At 36.8% G+C, this 15907-nt stretch overlaps 1 protein-coding gene across 3 annotated transcripts in view; it reads left to right on the top strand.

Annotated features, from left to right (window-relative positions):
• Window positions 1–15907, top strand: part of nhlrc2 (NHL repeat containing 2) — a 100909-nt gene that overhangs the window by 12892 nt on the left and 72110 nt on the right. The window contains exons 2-3 of one of the 3 annotated variants that reach the window (XM_039775972.1): window positions 7959–8018; window positions 8292–8444. The exons of 1 other annotated variant lie outside the window; for it this stretch is intronic. In XM_039775972.1, the coding sequence (XP_039631906.1) occupies window positions 7959–8018; window positions 8292–8444 (213 nt within the window). The remainder of the gene's footprint in view (window positions 1–7958; window positions 8019–8291; window positions 8445–15907) is intronic. One more of the 3 variants, XM_039775981.1, reaches the window with a different exon arrangement.

The raw sequence follows: 15907 nt of genomic DNA, 5'->3' as shown, positions 1-15907 counted from the left end.
TAGTACAATTTTTGGCTACTCTACTCACCTCTGATTTAGATGTTGTAACTGATAATAGTTATTTGTACCGTTCATAGTTTTTTATATGCATCACTGTTTTCCACCCATCCATCCATTATCCAGCCCGCTATATCCTAACTACAGGGTCACGGGGTCTGCTGGAGCCAGTCCCAGCCAATACAGGGCGCAAGGCAGGAAACAAACCCCAGGCAGGGCACCAGCCACTGGGCATGCACACACTAGGGACAATTTAGGATCACCAATGCACCTAACCTGCATGTCTTTGGACTGTGGGAGGAAACGGAGTAGTCGGAGGAAACCCACGCAGACACGGGGAGAACATGCAAACTCCACGTAGGGAGGACCTGGGAAGCGAACCTGGGTATCCTAATTGCGCGGCAGCAGCACTACCTACTGCGCCACCGTCCCGCCCCATCACCGTTTTATGTTCTTTTATTAACCTACATTTATTATAAAATAGTTTAAATGTCTTTTCTGATAAAACTGTTTGTGGTGTGTGATAAAGAAAATTAATGGTGGTGGGGGCTGCAAGTCTCATTTACAGTGTAGTCCCCAACTACAAATTCCTACCATAGTGGTGAACTTTTTTACTCTAAATGTTTCGGTTTTGGGTTATGATAACTCCATGAAAAGATCAAATACCATCTGCAGTAATATCAAGGAAATCTTGTTGATGTTAACCAGTTTGATAAGAGTTACAAGGTCTTTTCCACAATCTGAAAGCCACCATTTTACTGTGATTTTTGGCAGTTGTCAGGGATATCCCCCAAAGGTTATCTTCTCAGAAGTGCAAGACCAGACAAATTCACACAAAGGTCAGACTGTATGACACTTTGAGAAATTGCAAAGAACTGAAAAACTATATCCCTAGCTTTCTGAAAGAGCGTGACAACATGGTTAAGGTTTTAAAATGTGTGAAATATACTTTTGGAACAGTGTCCTCAGGGCAGCTCGGAAAGAATAGAGTTATATGGTTACGTATGTACTGTACAATGTACAACATCATGTTTGCTGAAAACCAACAGAGCTTTAACAAATCATCAAGAACACTGGTGGAAGTTGTATACTTTTTAAGTTGATTTGTAGCCTCAGTACTTGGATGTCTGAGAGCAGGGGTGCCCAATATGTCGCTCGTGATCGACTGGTAGATCGCAAAGGTGGTGCAGGTAGGTCGCATTGCATTCCAAAAAAATATTTTTAAACGTTAGTCTGTATATCCTCCCTATGGCATTTGCCACTTGATTGACATACAGGGTGGCCAGTCTGAGATCTCTTTTCTTCTACGACACTGGTCATCCCGCACACACGATCAAACGCGCGAGCTACTGCAAAACTCTGGCTGTGATCTAGTTAGCCTTCCAATTTATATCAACTAAAGAAGGGATTTTTAAAAAAAAAAAAATTTGGGGAGGGTATGGGCTGGATGTGGAACTGGAAGAGGATTATTTTTTTTTTTTTTTTTCCTCACAATGTCACAATCGAAGTGCATTTGTCTGATCTGCATTTGGTTTGAATCCTACCTGACAGGGAGAAAATTCTTTGTTAGTTGTGGAAATTACAGCTCAAAGTCACATGATATCCAATATCCTGTCCGGTGCTCTTCTCAATCTACATGCTTCCGTTAGGTCAGATTATCTCGGGGCACAACATGAGCTACCACAGCTATGCTGATGACACACAGCTGTACTTATCAATAGCACCTGATGACCCCGATTCTCTTGATTCACTAGCACAATGTCTGACTTGTATCTCAGAATGGATGAATAGTAACTTTCTCAAGTTAAATAAAGAGAAAACTGAAATCTTAGTGATTGGCAATAATGGATACAATGAGGCTATTAGAAATAAACTGGATACATTAGGATTAAAAGTCAAGATGGAGGTAAAAAGCTTAGGGGTAATTGACTGTAATCTGAATTTTAAATCGCATATTCATCAGACCACTAGGACAGCTTTTTTTCACCTAAGAAATATAGCTAAAGTTAGACCTCTTATATCAGTGAAAGATGCTGAGAAATTAGTTCACGCGTTTGTTTTCAGTAGACTAGATTACTGTAACACACTCCTCTCAGGACTACCCAAAAAAGACATAAATCGTTTGCAACGAGTGCAGAATGCAGCTTCTAGAATCCTAACTAGGAAAAGAAAATCCGAACACATTTCTACAGTTTTAATGTCGCTACACTGGTTACCTGTGTCATTCAGGATTGACTTTAAAATTCTGCTTATGGTTTATAAAGCCTTAAATAATCTCGCCCCATCTTGTATATCGGAATGTCTAACACCCTATATTCCAAATTGTAACCTCAGATCCTCAAATGAGTGTCTCCTTAGAATTCCAAGAACAAAACTTAAAAGAAGTGGTAAGGCGGCCTTCTGCTGTTATGCACCTAAAATCTGGAATAGCATACCAATAGGAATTTGCCAGGCTAATACAGTAGAGCACTTTAAAACACTGATGAAAACACATTACTTTAACATGGCCTTTTTATAACTTCACTTTAACTTAATCCTGATACTCTGTATGTTCAATTCTTCATAATAACTATTCATGGTGGCTCTAAAATCTGTACTGACCCCTACTCTCTTCTGTTTCTTTTTCCGGTTTCTTTGTGGTGGTGGCCTGCGCCACCTCCACCTACTCAAAGCTTCATGATGCTCCAACAATGATGGATGGATTAAAAGGCAGAAGTCTACGTGACTATCATCATCAAGCCCTTCCGTGAGAACCCTAAATCCAAAGAGGACTGTTTCATTTATGTTAGGTAGAATGCCCAGAGGGGACTGGGCCGTCTAATGGTCTGGAATCCCTACAGATTTTATTTTTTCTCCAGCCGTCTGGAGTTTTTTTTTTCTGTCCACCCTGGCCATTGGACCTTACTCTTATTCGATGTTAATTAATGTTGACTTTTATTTTCGTATTGTGTCTTTTATTTTTCTATTCTTTATTATGTAAAGCACTTTGAGCTACTGTTTGTATGAAAATGTGTTATATAAATAAATGTTGTTGTTATCTGTCAATCTATCATTGCTATTCCAAAGGAGAAAAATGTGGAAAGGCACTTTCGAACTGTTCATAAAAACTACTAAACGGACTTCCTTCTGAAAAGCGATCTGAGAAAAAGGAAAGGGAACTAAAATCGGAGTTAATCGGACAGCCGTCATTTTTCACTCTGCTGAATTCAAAAGCTCCTTAACTGCATTATTCGGCTCAACTTATTTATGTGAGTCAGCCTTTTCCTACATGAAGATTATTAAATCCAAATACTGTAGTGACCATAAATGTATTGAATTGTTATTGTGCCATAAAGGTTATTCAGTCATGCAAGGTACAGCAACATATATTTTATGTATAAAGTATACTCAGACTCTTAAGAGTCTGGTAAAAGAGAATCATACACAAGAATAAAGTTCCTAAGAACACTAACAAATCTGACCTGAATGTTTGAAAATAAAATAAAGGTTTTGCAGTGGCCAAGTCAAACTTAAGATCTCAGACTCATTAATATGATGCATCAGAACTTTAAGACAGCTTGCATAAGCAAATATTCTAAAACATAAATGAAAACGGTACTATCATTGAAAAGTGGGAGGAAAAATCTTCATCTGTATTATGTAAGAGACTTGGAAATCAAAGTTGCAAAGCTCCTGATGTCACCAAATAGTTTGGCAGCTATGGGTGTTTTGTGTAGATTAGATTCTGTTCCCCAATAATCTATGTAGTGTGCAAGAGAATATTTCAGAATGTGCCTTGATCGCACTGTGAAGGTAGTGAGATCTAGCATCTGCCAGACCACATTGTAACAGGCAGCCATCAAGGTAATCAGTTTGCACCTTAACAAGATTAATAATCAAACTTTAGTTTGATTTTTTTCCAGTCCCTAATGAATCATCCAACTTGTGTTTTAGAAAAAGCAAAAGGGTCTTTTGAACTGCATGCTTAATGATGGCTGAAAACTTGTCAGTAACATGAATTGCTGCATTTTGGGAAGAAAGTGATCTCATGGCAAGATGTGTCCTTTTTTTTTCCCAACATTGATAGTAGCAGCTAGGCTCCACTCCTTAACACTTAGACAATGGTGTTCAATGGGCACTATTGAAGTTTTCCCACATTTTTATTCACTGGTGGTCTCTAGTCCACCTGTCCTTACAACAGCTACAGACTGTGTATTTTCCTGTGTCTGTCTCTCTAATTATACCTCTCTCTTTATTCTCTTGTTCTCAGTTTGTTGCTACAACTCTTCACTGGTGTATTCTGGCTCATATAGGTAAGGGTTAGCACCAAGTGTAAACTTGTTATTGGCACTTGCACAGCTGGAGACTTCATTAGTATAAATGGCAATCTGTTAAACCTAATGCTAAGAAAATATATAATTAATATCTCTCTCTCTCTCTCTCTCTCTCTCTCTCTCTCTCTCAGTTTAATATCCATTACCTGGTGATGAAAGGGAATCTGCCAAGGGAACCTTGATTTCCTTTAACAGTACAGTAAAGGAAAAATTCTTTAAGTACATAAGGACTTCTGTAATATGTGTGGTGCCTGAAAATGTGAAAACATATGCAGGACCATACACTTTTTCAAGATAGTCTTAAATAATAACCCAATTCAATATCTCATATTTGGACTACTGCTCTTTTGTCCACAATTGTAAACTACTCTTGAAGATTTTTTTTTTGACAATTGTTTTGTGGATTTCAGAAACTGAGTTTATCCTTTTAATAAAGAAATGCAGTCTTTTAAAGTTGAATAAAGAAACTCTATTGGTATCGTCAGTTTCTAGGAAATTGAATACAGTACATTTTCTTTAGTGGCTTTTGCAAATGTCACAGTCATCTTTACTAACAAATGCCTGGAGATTTTAGTTTATTAGTCTTGAATTTCTGACATTATGGATCCTGAGTCCTAGGTTTGAGTCCTGTGCCCAGGCTATGTTTGTGTGGAGTTTGTACATTTTCCATAAATCTGCATGGATTTTCCTCCTGGTTTTCCTACCACACTTTCAAGGAAGGGCATGTTAAGGTAACTGACTGTACCAAAGTGGCCCTGTCAAGAGCAGTTCCTGCGCTGCACCCAGTATTCCTGATCTAGGCTCCAAATAACTGCCCATGACTATAAATTGGTTTAAGTGGGATTGAATATGTTCTGTTCATTTTAGACACAAAGTAGGTGGTCCTATTCTTTATTATTATTACTATTTTAATTATAGGTATTCTCAATCTTTATTATTTAACATATTATCAAAGATTTTTAACCCCAGCATTTTTTTTCCTATCTCTCTATTGAAAAAAAAAAATCTTGCGATGAGACGTGATGTTCTGAAGAGAGACAGAGACACTTCAGAGAGGTAGAGACACTTTCACTTCCCGCTTCACGGTCAAATCACGCTCAAGTCATGTCATATTGACATTAGTTGGAATCATGTTCCCATGAGATGGCAATCTAGGCAAGGAAAGTAATAATCAGGCCGGAACAAGTGGAATTGAAAACCTTGCAGGTCCAAACAGGCTGAGCAATAAAAGACAAAGGCAGGTACAAACATACACATGCAGAGCAGGTTACAGATTATGACAGAAGTGGGATTCGAAAGGCTCAAAACGAACCTTGGTGTGATACACATGCAGAGCAGCTTAAAAAATATGACAGTACTACAATTCGAAGGTATCCAACAACAGAGAGCACAGATCACATTCGCGGCAACAAACGGAAATTATTACTATGTGAAATAATGGGGGTCAGAAATAATAAAAAAAAAAAAAAGGCAGGTTCAAAAATACACATACAGAGCCGGTTACAGATTATGACAGCAGTGAATTCAAAAGGCTCAAAAATAACCTTGGCGTGATGCATACGCAGAGCAAATTAAAAATACATGACAGTACTACAATTCGAAGGTGTCAAACAACAGAGAGTACAAATCGCATTTGCGCAAACACACAGAAATTTATTACTAGTTGAAATAAAGGAACAGCAAAAAAGAGATGGAATATATGGACATAGGTGATATGTCGGAAGTATGTAGATATTGTAAGGCTGTACAGTGTTGCCATCAGGAAAAGTCCCATACACTATGAAAATCTGTTCGCGCAACAATTACAAGTTTAATTTAGAAAAAAAAACAGTTTGGTCAGGTGTATATTTATGATCATGGAGAAGCGATGCAACATAGAATCAAAAGAGTTAAATGATCCGACGTAATATAAATTATACAGCCAATAATGGATACAAATCCATACGTCCAAAAGTATCGCACTTTACACAAAATTTCTTTGTGTTTTGCTGATAAGTTATCTTGGATGACTATATGAATCCGAAAGATCACTGTTGTATTTATAAAAAACCCACACGTAAAGAATTGTCAGCGATAATACTTTAGAAAAATGGAGATATCAAAGAAGAGTAGATATTCGTGTACAGTATATCCAAAGGCAAAGCATGGTTCGTCATGTATGTCAGACCTTGTACTCTTTCCTTTGCTTTTCCCAGATGGCGAAACAGGTTGGTCATACAATATGAAACAAACGCATTCAGAAAAACAAATAACACCCACACAATATTTTGGGTAAAAGTCGCACCAAATCGCCTCTTCTTTATTAAATCGAATCACGCTAAACTTAGAACGGAACATATGCAAGGTCTCATTGATCACGTTCACAATTCAAATATTAATAGGTAAGACAAATTCAAAATAGGTACAGCAGTATTATTACCATCATCATGTCAAGGTAGTTATTACAATGACGTGCAATCCACAATGCCACCGGCTACATTGGCTCTGGATATTCACACTTTTCTAAGTAGTTTGTTTTATCAGAAAGTTTTATTTTTTTTTAATTAACTTGAAACGTGTTCGGGCAAAACGGAAATCTTGATGTGCCATTCATATTAAAACGACAGGTTCCTGTCAGAATAACTTTTGCAATAACAATTGACACATCACAAGGACAAACATTTGAAAAAGTCAGTTTATTTATAAGAGACAAAGAAACGATATTCACTCATAGCCAGTTATACATTGCATTATCAGGGTGTGAGACCAAACAAAGAATCATAGTTCACTGCGATCGTGAAGAAACGTTTATTCCTAATATTGTGTTTTAGAAAGTTTTAAAATAAAAAGTGAACATAATGCATATATTATTCCCATGAAAACAATTCCCATGAAAAAACAAACACTTTACATTGTATTTCTCCAGGACCAAACCCGGGGGTTAGTGATTGAAGTGAGCAGGGGGCGGAGCCCCCTAGTGTCCATTAAGATTAACATTGTCAGTCTGTCAGTCAGTCTGTCATTTTCTAACCCACTTAATCCTGAACAGGGTTGTGGTAGATGCTAGAACTTATCCCAACTAGTATAGGGTGCAAGGCAGGAACAAAAGATGGACAGGGCACCAGTCGATTGCAGAGATTAAGATTGATAAATCTTAATTATTTTTGTTGCTTGGATAAATTTACATTTTTTATATTTGAATTAGTCTTATGCTATGCCCACTTGTACTCCTCATGTTCCAAAACACAATCTTTGAAGAATGTTGTTATTCAATCTTTAAACATTTGCTTTCAAAAATGTTTAGGTAATTTCATCTGTCTTTTGAGATACATTAGGCATTTTGCTGCATTAGTGCTGACAGCCTTCGTGTTCCCAAACTTTTACATTAGTATTGTAAGTAGTTTCCAGGTGTTCCTATTTTCTTTGTAAGACTAAAATATGCATTGAGATCTGACAGTATTCATTGTTAATGATTGAAAAATAACAGATGTGAAATGTATTTAGTAAAGGTAGAATGTTTCAGTAGTTCATCAATGCATGTAATTCAATTTTCATGATTACTATTGATCCAGTAGTAGTATACCATACTACTTTTTCTATCCATAATAATAATGCTTAAGAGGCATCGTGCACATTTTAGTTAATTTGTGTATGAATATTTTCTTGCAGGGTCAACAAAAGGCTGCATAACAATCTCTTTTTCATCTGATAAATATAATACAATTGAAGGTATATATAGCATTTTAGTGATTCACCCAAACTGTATACATTTATGCCATTTAGATTTGATGCTAATTTAACATCAGACTTTTTTTCTGCTTTGATTAACACATAAGCGTAATCTGCATTTATATAGTCTTTTGAAAGGTTTCTGTGCCAGAATGGAAATATAAACTGGTTTGTAGAAAATAAACTTTTTTTTTTTTTATTCAGTGAACATAAACCATTTGCTTCAAAAGATTAATCTTTTTTTTTTTCTTTTATAATATTGAATTTGTGCAGGGCTGGAATGGTTAAACACCAAGGAACCTCTATTTCTATCAAAACAGCTTTCTGGCAAAGTGGTTGTGCTGGACTTTTTCACATACTGTTGCATTAACTGTATGCATATTCTCCCAGACCTTCATGCACTGGAGCAAAAACATTCAGATAAAGGTATGGGATTTTCAGTTTCAGTTTATTATGCTGTATAGTTTGTAGTTTTTTGCCTTGTACAGTATATCTGCTAGTGTTTAATTATAATGGTTCAAATGTACCTTTTTATCAAGATTTTGTTTTCTTTTTTATGATCACAGTATTTTGCAAATAATAATCCTATAAAGCTTTTTTTAAAAGTGTTTCTGAAAGTTATCTACAGATTGCACTGAATGCTGTAAATAAAGTTGGTGGTGGTGGTATTTGTAGGATAATGGCTTAACAGTATTTGGGTAACTTGGCCTCCTCCAAACTCAAATGAACATTAAGACTGTAGAGGCAGGAGCAGTGTAACATTTAGGATTTACTTTGTGTCTGCCTTCAGCATTTAATTAAGACACTGTGGTCTTTCTCTTTGTTTATCCTTGCTTTGTACATTTGATGGTGAAATGCTACTATGGGGCCATACTGAACTGAGGTAAATTATAAGGAGCAAAATTTGCATTTTTCTTGCAAAAGATTTTGAACATCAACATTCTCCTGCTTAGTCATTCCTTTTCTGCTTTTAGAATTAATTTTGATGAATATCCAAGTGCAGTGCTTGTTCAAGTGCAGTTTTTTATTATATTCAAGATTTCTTAGAGCGATGAGTAGAGTGAAAAGATGTGAAATTTGGAGGAGTGTCGCTTGTCTGTTGTGCTGCATAAAAAAAATTACCATAAGCATGATACTAACAAGTTATACTGGCAGTGAATGATTATGGGGTCCAGTGCTTTTAGTAGTCAGTCCTGAGTATGCTTTTAGCCATTTGGGACAGAGCATATTGGTTATTAACATTTGATAGGCTCCGCTTTGCAAATATCCTCCATTTGGCACTTCAGGTTATTTCTATCTTTTTCTTTCATCTTCCAAAGGGATGTGACATTTGTCATATTAGATTGCAATGATTGCATGTTCAGTGACATCCAATAAATGTGTGTGTATATAGGCAATTGGCCAACTAATATGTTTTTAATGGATTCCTAAAATATGATGTGTCTGCTGAAGATGGCCTGGTGGCTCCACACTGAGAAAAGACATACTGTTTGCAGTGGCATGTGCAGTTGAAATAGTTTAGATGAGAATAAAGTTGTATATGAGTTATTCTTACTTGAGTAGCATGTTCACTGGCATAAGCATTTGAAATCGTGTGGATGGGAATAAAATTGGATATGCTTTATATTCATTTGAGCAGTGTGATCACTACCATTAACCTCAAAAAATTTGAAAATTTGCAGGCATAGTTTAGAAAGAAATTTTTAAATTATATACCAAGGGTTCTGTTTCTGCTCAGTTTGCTTGTTGGGCTCTCCACTTCATAGCAACACTGAATTTTGTCAGTTGCTTTCAGTTGGCCCCATTTTTGGCAGTGATTTGTTATTATTGCTAAAGTGCTAAAATCTAGTGATAGAATGCCAATGAAATAATTTAGGAGTTCACAAAAGTTGTGTTGTAAATTACTTGCATCATTGACTTTTTTTGTGCTGAGGAAATTGTCACATGGAAATGTTAAATGTACGCCAGAAGAGCAATAAGGGATTTGGAAATTAAAGCTAGACTCGTCCAGCTGGATCTTAAATTCAGCAGCTGCAGAGCCCCTAGTGTGTATACCATGTATTTGGAAGATGACTATAGTAATAACATGGCAGATCAGGATACATTATAGATACTTACAAATATGTTTTTTACATTTGGAGCTTATGCAAAGTATATGAATATGACTTGCTCAAAGTGTCACAGCAAGCCAAAGTTGAAAACTAAACTGGCAGACTTCTTGTTTAAAATCCACTTTTCTAGTCAATATATCACAGTGCCTGCTTTTGTGACAAACAATTTGTTGTTTCTGGTTTCTAGTATTAGTGCATTTTTTCACAATGAATTTGGTCTTTTAATATGTTGCACAAAGTACATTGTCCAAGAAAACTTTTGTCAGTTAATTTGGAAAGGATTGCAAGGCTATTTTTAATATTGCTGTGTTGTAGAAAGGAAACATTTCTAGGGATCTGTGGGACTCTCATTTCAGCAAAGATTAGATAGATACTTTATTAATCCCCAAGGGGAAATTCACATACTCCAGCAGCAGCATATTGATAAAAGCAATATTAATTAAAGATTGATAAAAATGCAGTGCAAGTTAAAAAATGTAAGAGGGAAGAGTGCAAGGCAGATATAACAGTCAATAACATTGTATAATGTTAATGTTTACCACCCGGGGTGGAACTGAAGAGTCGCATAGTGTGAGGGGGAACGATCTCCTCAGTCTGTCAGTGGAGCAGGACAGTGACAGCAGTCTGTTGATGAAGCTACTCCTTTGTCTGGAGATGATCCTGTTCAGTGGACATGAGTACATAACTCCAAAATTAGAAAGAAACCTTGTGAGAAATGTTGAATTGGCAATTTAAAATGACAGTGTCCTTGTATATTTAAACCACATTAGTTTGTTCTAACATGAAGAAAAGTTTCAAAGGAAGTAGGTATCTTGGTGACCTAGTGATTAGCATTGTTAGCTCACAGTCAGGGCTGTGGAGTCAGAGTCAGAAGCAATTATTAAGTTACTTGAGTCAGAGTCCAACTCCAGCTAAATGTAAATTAAAATATAATGTGGTCAAATTTCCAATTTCACATATACTAACTCAAGTAAAGTATTTTATTCTTTTGCCCATTGATTTTTAAAAAAAAGCTTGTTTTAATTTTGTAAGATTTGTCTTTTGTTTATTGTTGCTCAATGTTTTTTACTTTTATAATGTAAAAAATCGACAGCAGCACTTTTACAGCCATTTAACAGTTCACTCTTTAAATCTTCAGTAGATTTAGTGTTAAGTGCATGCTTGTCAGTTACTAATATATGGACCGGTAAAAACTTACCATTTGGAGTAAAAATTAATTCCATGCTGAAAAATAAAACTGAAAATTAAATATAAAGAAATAATATGGCATGGAGTTAATGAACTACTGACACAAATCTACAACAATCATCAACCTCTCGTTATATCTAAAATAGTGTTTATTCATCCATCTATTTTGTAACTTGCTGATCCAAGAAAATGTTTATATTTACTGAGCATTCCTATTTTCATCCCATATCCCAAATATGTGTGTTAAGATAATTGATAACTCTAAATTGGATGAGTAGCTAGCTGTGTGTGTGTGTCTGTATTTGTGAATGTTCCCTGCATTCAAGTGGCCCCTTCCGTTGTTCGTTCCTGCCTTACACTTGATACTGCTAGGAACAGCATAAACTTCCAAAACCAGGACTGGATTAATTAGGTTTGAAAGTGGATAACTAAATATTCTGTTGCTCATTAAATATAATAGACTTTATGCTTTCCAACCATGTTTTATCAACTTATTGATTGTAAATGTGTTTTAAAATTGAGATAAATTACCTTTTAACATTCAGTTACTCACTTCATTATAGGTTGCTTATTTGTGTTACATGCATGTCTTCAATTTCAAAAGAAATCACAATGCATGAGTTTTGGTTTTTTTTGTGTACTCTTTACAGGATTGATTGAAACTTAAAATTCAATTCAGAGATGTCCAATAATAACTTATTATCATTTACTCTTGCGTTTACCAGCTTTTTATCTTGTTCTGCTTTAAAGTGTAGGAACTTCAAGTATGTTTAACTGTTCTGTGATTTAAATGACCTTTTTACCTTAGGGTGATACAGTTGTTCAGCTGCTTTTTATAGCCCACTATCCAGACCGTATTCCCTTGCAGCTGACTTGTGCTATCATTAGCTTAAATGGACTCATCCTAGAAGAGTGAGTGCAGTCTGCAAAATTACTTGCCAGACAACTTGCTTTATCAGATACCTTCTGAATGCTTATCTTTGGCATTCATTATTTGAACATTCCAAATGACGTGCAGCTGCCTATTTTAAATTTCAGTTGATATGCATTTTTACATAACTGAATGGAAGAAGTTTTTAGAAGTCTTTAAATGCCTCGTTACTTTTATAGGCAGTGGCGTAACAAATAGGTACTTGAAGTTCTGGAAAATGTCAGAATTTTATGTGCTGTATAAGACGCCCAAAACATGACAAGCAGGAAAATATAAAAGAAAAAAAGGTGTACATTTTTAAGTGTTTATATTGCAAAAGTGTGATTCCAGTTTATTTTCATTAAAAACTAGTTTCCTTTGAAATTAGAGAGTAAAGGATATATTTTGTTATATATAGTAGATTTCAGAAGTGATGCACAAATTACCCCTTTAATTTTTAAATCACCATTTCTTGTAGCCAGATAAAGCTTAGCCTTTCTTTAATAGATTTGAATTTCTTTTCCCTTTTCTTTTTTGCACAAATAGTTCAAAATGATTGTTATGACTTTCAACATGCAGTACATGTTTAAGGTCACCACACATTTTCTATAACATTAAATTCTGGGGACTGTGAAGGTCAGTCCAAAACCCTAATCTTCCATTTTTGTAAGTACTTCATGGTTGACGTTTGAAGCATGTTTTGGATCATTGCCTTCCTGAAGTATCCAGCCTTTTTTCAGCTTTAGTTTAATGTTTTTTCCTATTCATTCAGCAGCTTGGTGAGGGTCCCATTCTTGCTAAGAACAGTTACAGTGCACTGCAAATTTAGGAGTGTTTCTTTAGCTTACAAATTGTCTTTGCCTGAATGAATTTAATGTCTAATGAGTTCATCAAAGTTTGAGTAGATATAAATTGTGCATTGAAATGTGCAGAAATATGCAGGGGTTAAGTTTGTAACCTAAAAATGTTGTGTTCATTTGATTTCTATGTCTCTAAAAGCTTTTTAGATTTGGACACTGCAATTCGTAACCATTCTTCTTCTTTCGGCTGCTCCCGTTAGGAGTTGCCACGGAGATCATCTTCTTCCATATCTTTCTGTCCTCTGCTTCTTGTTCTGTTACATCCATCACCTGCATGTCCTCTCTCACCACATCCATAAACCTTTGCTTAGGCCTTCCTTTTTTCTTCTTCCCTGGCAGCTCTATCCTTAGCGTCCTTCTCCCAATATACTCAGCATCTCTCCACTGCACATGTCCAAACCAATGCAAACTTGCCTCTCTTACTTTGTCTCCCAGCTGTCGAACCTGAGCCGACCCTCTAATGTACTCATTCTCTAATACTCATACTCTAATCCTATCCATCCTCGCCACACCCAGTGCAAATCTTAACATCTTTAACTCTGCCACCTCCAGTTTTGTCTCCTGCTTTCTGTTCAGTGCCACCATCTCCAACCCATATAACATAGCTGGTCTCACTTTTACTCTTGCTGATACCTGTCTGTCACAGATTACTCCTGACACTCTGCTCCAACCATTATACCCTGCCTTCACTGTCTCTTTCACCTCTCTTCCACAATCCCCATTACTCTTTACTGTTGATCCCAAGTATTTGAACTCATCCATCTTTGTGAACTCTACTCCCTGCATCTTCACAAATCCACTAACCTCCCTCTCATTCACACACATATTCTGTCTTGTTCTACTGACCTTCATTCCTCTCTTCTCTAGAGCAGCATATCTCCACCTCTCCAGGGTTTCCTCAGCCTGCTCCCTACTATCACTACAGATCACAATGTCATCAGCAAACGTCATAATCCACGGGGATTCCTGTTTAATCTCGTCTGTCAACCTGTTCATCTCCATTGCAAATAAGAAAGGGATCAGAGCCGATCCCTGATGTAATCCCACCTCCTCATTGAATGCATCTGCCACTCCTACCACAGACGTCACCACTGTTATACTTCCCTCATACTTATCCTGTACAACTCTTACATACTTCTCTGCCACTCCCGACCTCTTCATACAATACCACAGCTGCTCTCGTGGCATCCTATCATATGCTTTCTCCAGGTCCACAAAGCAAACACAATGCAACTCCTTCTGACCTTCTCTATACTTCTTCATCAACATCCTCAGAGCAAACCTCACATCTGTGGTGCTCTTTCTTGGCATGAAACCATACTGCTACTCACTAATCATCACCTCAATTCTTAACCTAGCTTCCACTACTCTTTTCCCATAATTTCATGCTGTGGCTCATCAATTTTATTCCCCTGTAGTTATTACAGTCCTGCACACCCCCCTTATTCTTAAATATCGACACCAGTACACTTCTTCTCCACTCCTCAGGCATCCTCTCACTTTCCAAGATTCCATTAAACAATCTGGTTAAAAACTCCACTGCCATTTCTCCTAAACACCTCCATGCTTCCGCAGGTATGTTATCTGGACCAACGGCCTTTCCATTTTTCATCCTCTCATAGCTGTCTTTACTTCTTCCTTGCAATTCCGTTGCACTTCCTGATTCACTATCTCCACATCATCCAACTTTCTCTCTCACTCGTTACCTTCATTCATCAGCCTCTCAAAGCACTCTTTCCATCTGCTAACCACACTCTCCTCGCTTGTAAGTTTCCATCTTTATCCTTTATCTCCCTAACCTGCTGCACATCTTTCCCAGCTTGGTCCCTCTGTCTAGCCAATCGGTACAGGTCCTTTTCTTCCTCCTTACTGTCCAACCTCTCATACAACTCATCATGCTCCTCTTCTTTAGCCTTCACCACCTCTCTCTTCACTTTGCGCCTTATCTCCTTGTTCTCTTGTCTACTTTCTACATCTCTCTGACTATCCCACTTCTTCTTTGCCATCCTCTTCCTGTGTACTCTCCTGTACTTCCCCGTTCCACCTATTCGTTAATAATTAATTCATTAAACAATCCGTAACCATTCTACTTTTATATATTGATCATAGTTGACAGAAATAGTTTAAGATATGTAATAAGACGGAATACTCATAGTAAAGTACATGGACTTTCCATAATTCCTTGTTAGCTGCAATAGAGGGACCTTAGACTGCTTTTTAGGTTTAATATTATATCCCTTTCTTTATTGTCCGGTTAAAAGAAAATAAATATTTAATTAACTGTTATATTACTTCTCAGACAGAAACAAGAGATTATATGTGAAAATAACCGCAATCGTATTTTCCCTGATTTCTCAGCTTTGGCAGTTGCTAAACGTGACGCTCCCCATACCCCCCCAGACCCCTAAAGGAGACTTTTTACCATCAGAGCCTTGGTATATTGTATTAAGACTTAACTGTCACAAGCTATCTGCTTATCCATAGCTACTGCTTAACATCATTCCCAGCGTTTACTCTTTCAGGACTGTTTAAGATTACATGTTATGTTTATAGTACTGTACATGGACTGTATTGTCAACAGATATCTCTACTTTAATCCTTATACACTGCTGCTGGAGGGCTTGTTTTGCTTTGGACGTGCTCTCTCTAGGTATGTCAGAAGACTGGTACTTCATGAAGTGTGTTCTAGCCTCACTTGGGGAGGCAAAATGGGGGGCCGAGAAAGAGAGCAAGGTGTTTCTAATTTATGCTTTTAATCCTTACAATTGTAAGTACCAACGTAACAATATGCTTTATGGCAATAACTCCTTGAAAAATTTG

This window comes from Polypterus senegalus, chromosome 1 (assembly GCF_016835505.1).
Source record: "Polypterus senegalus isolate Bchr_013 chromosome 1, ASM1683550v1, whole genome shotgun sequence".
Classification (NCBI taxonomy): Eukaryota; Metazoa; Chordata; class Cladistia; order Polypteriformes; family Polypteridae; genus Polypterus; species Polypterus senegalus.
Note: the sequence above shows the minus strand (reverse complement) of the source record. Positions and strands in the feature narration are given on the sequence as shown.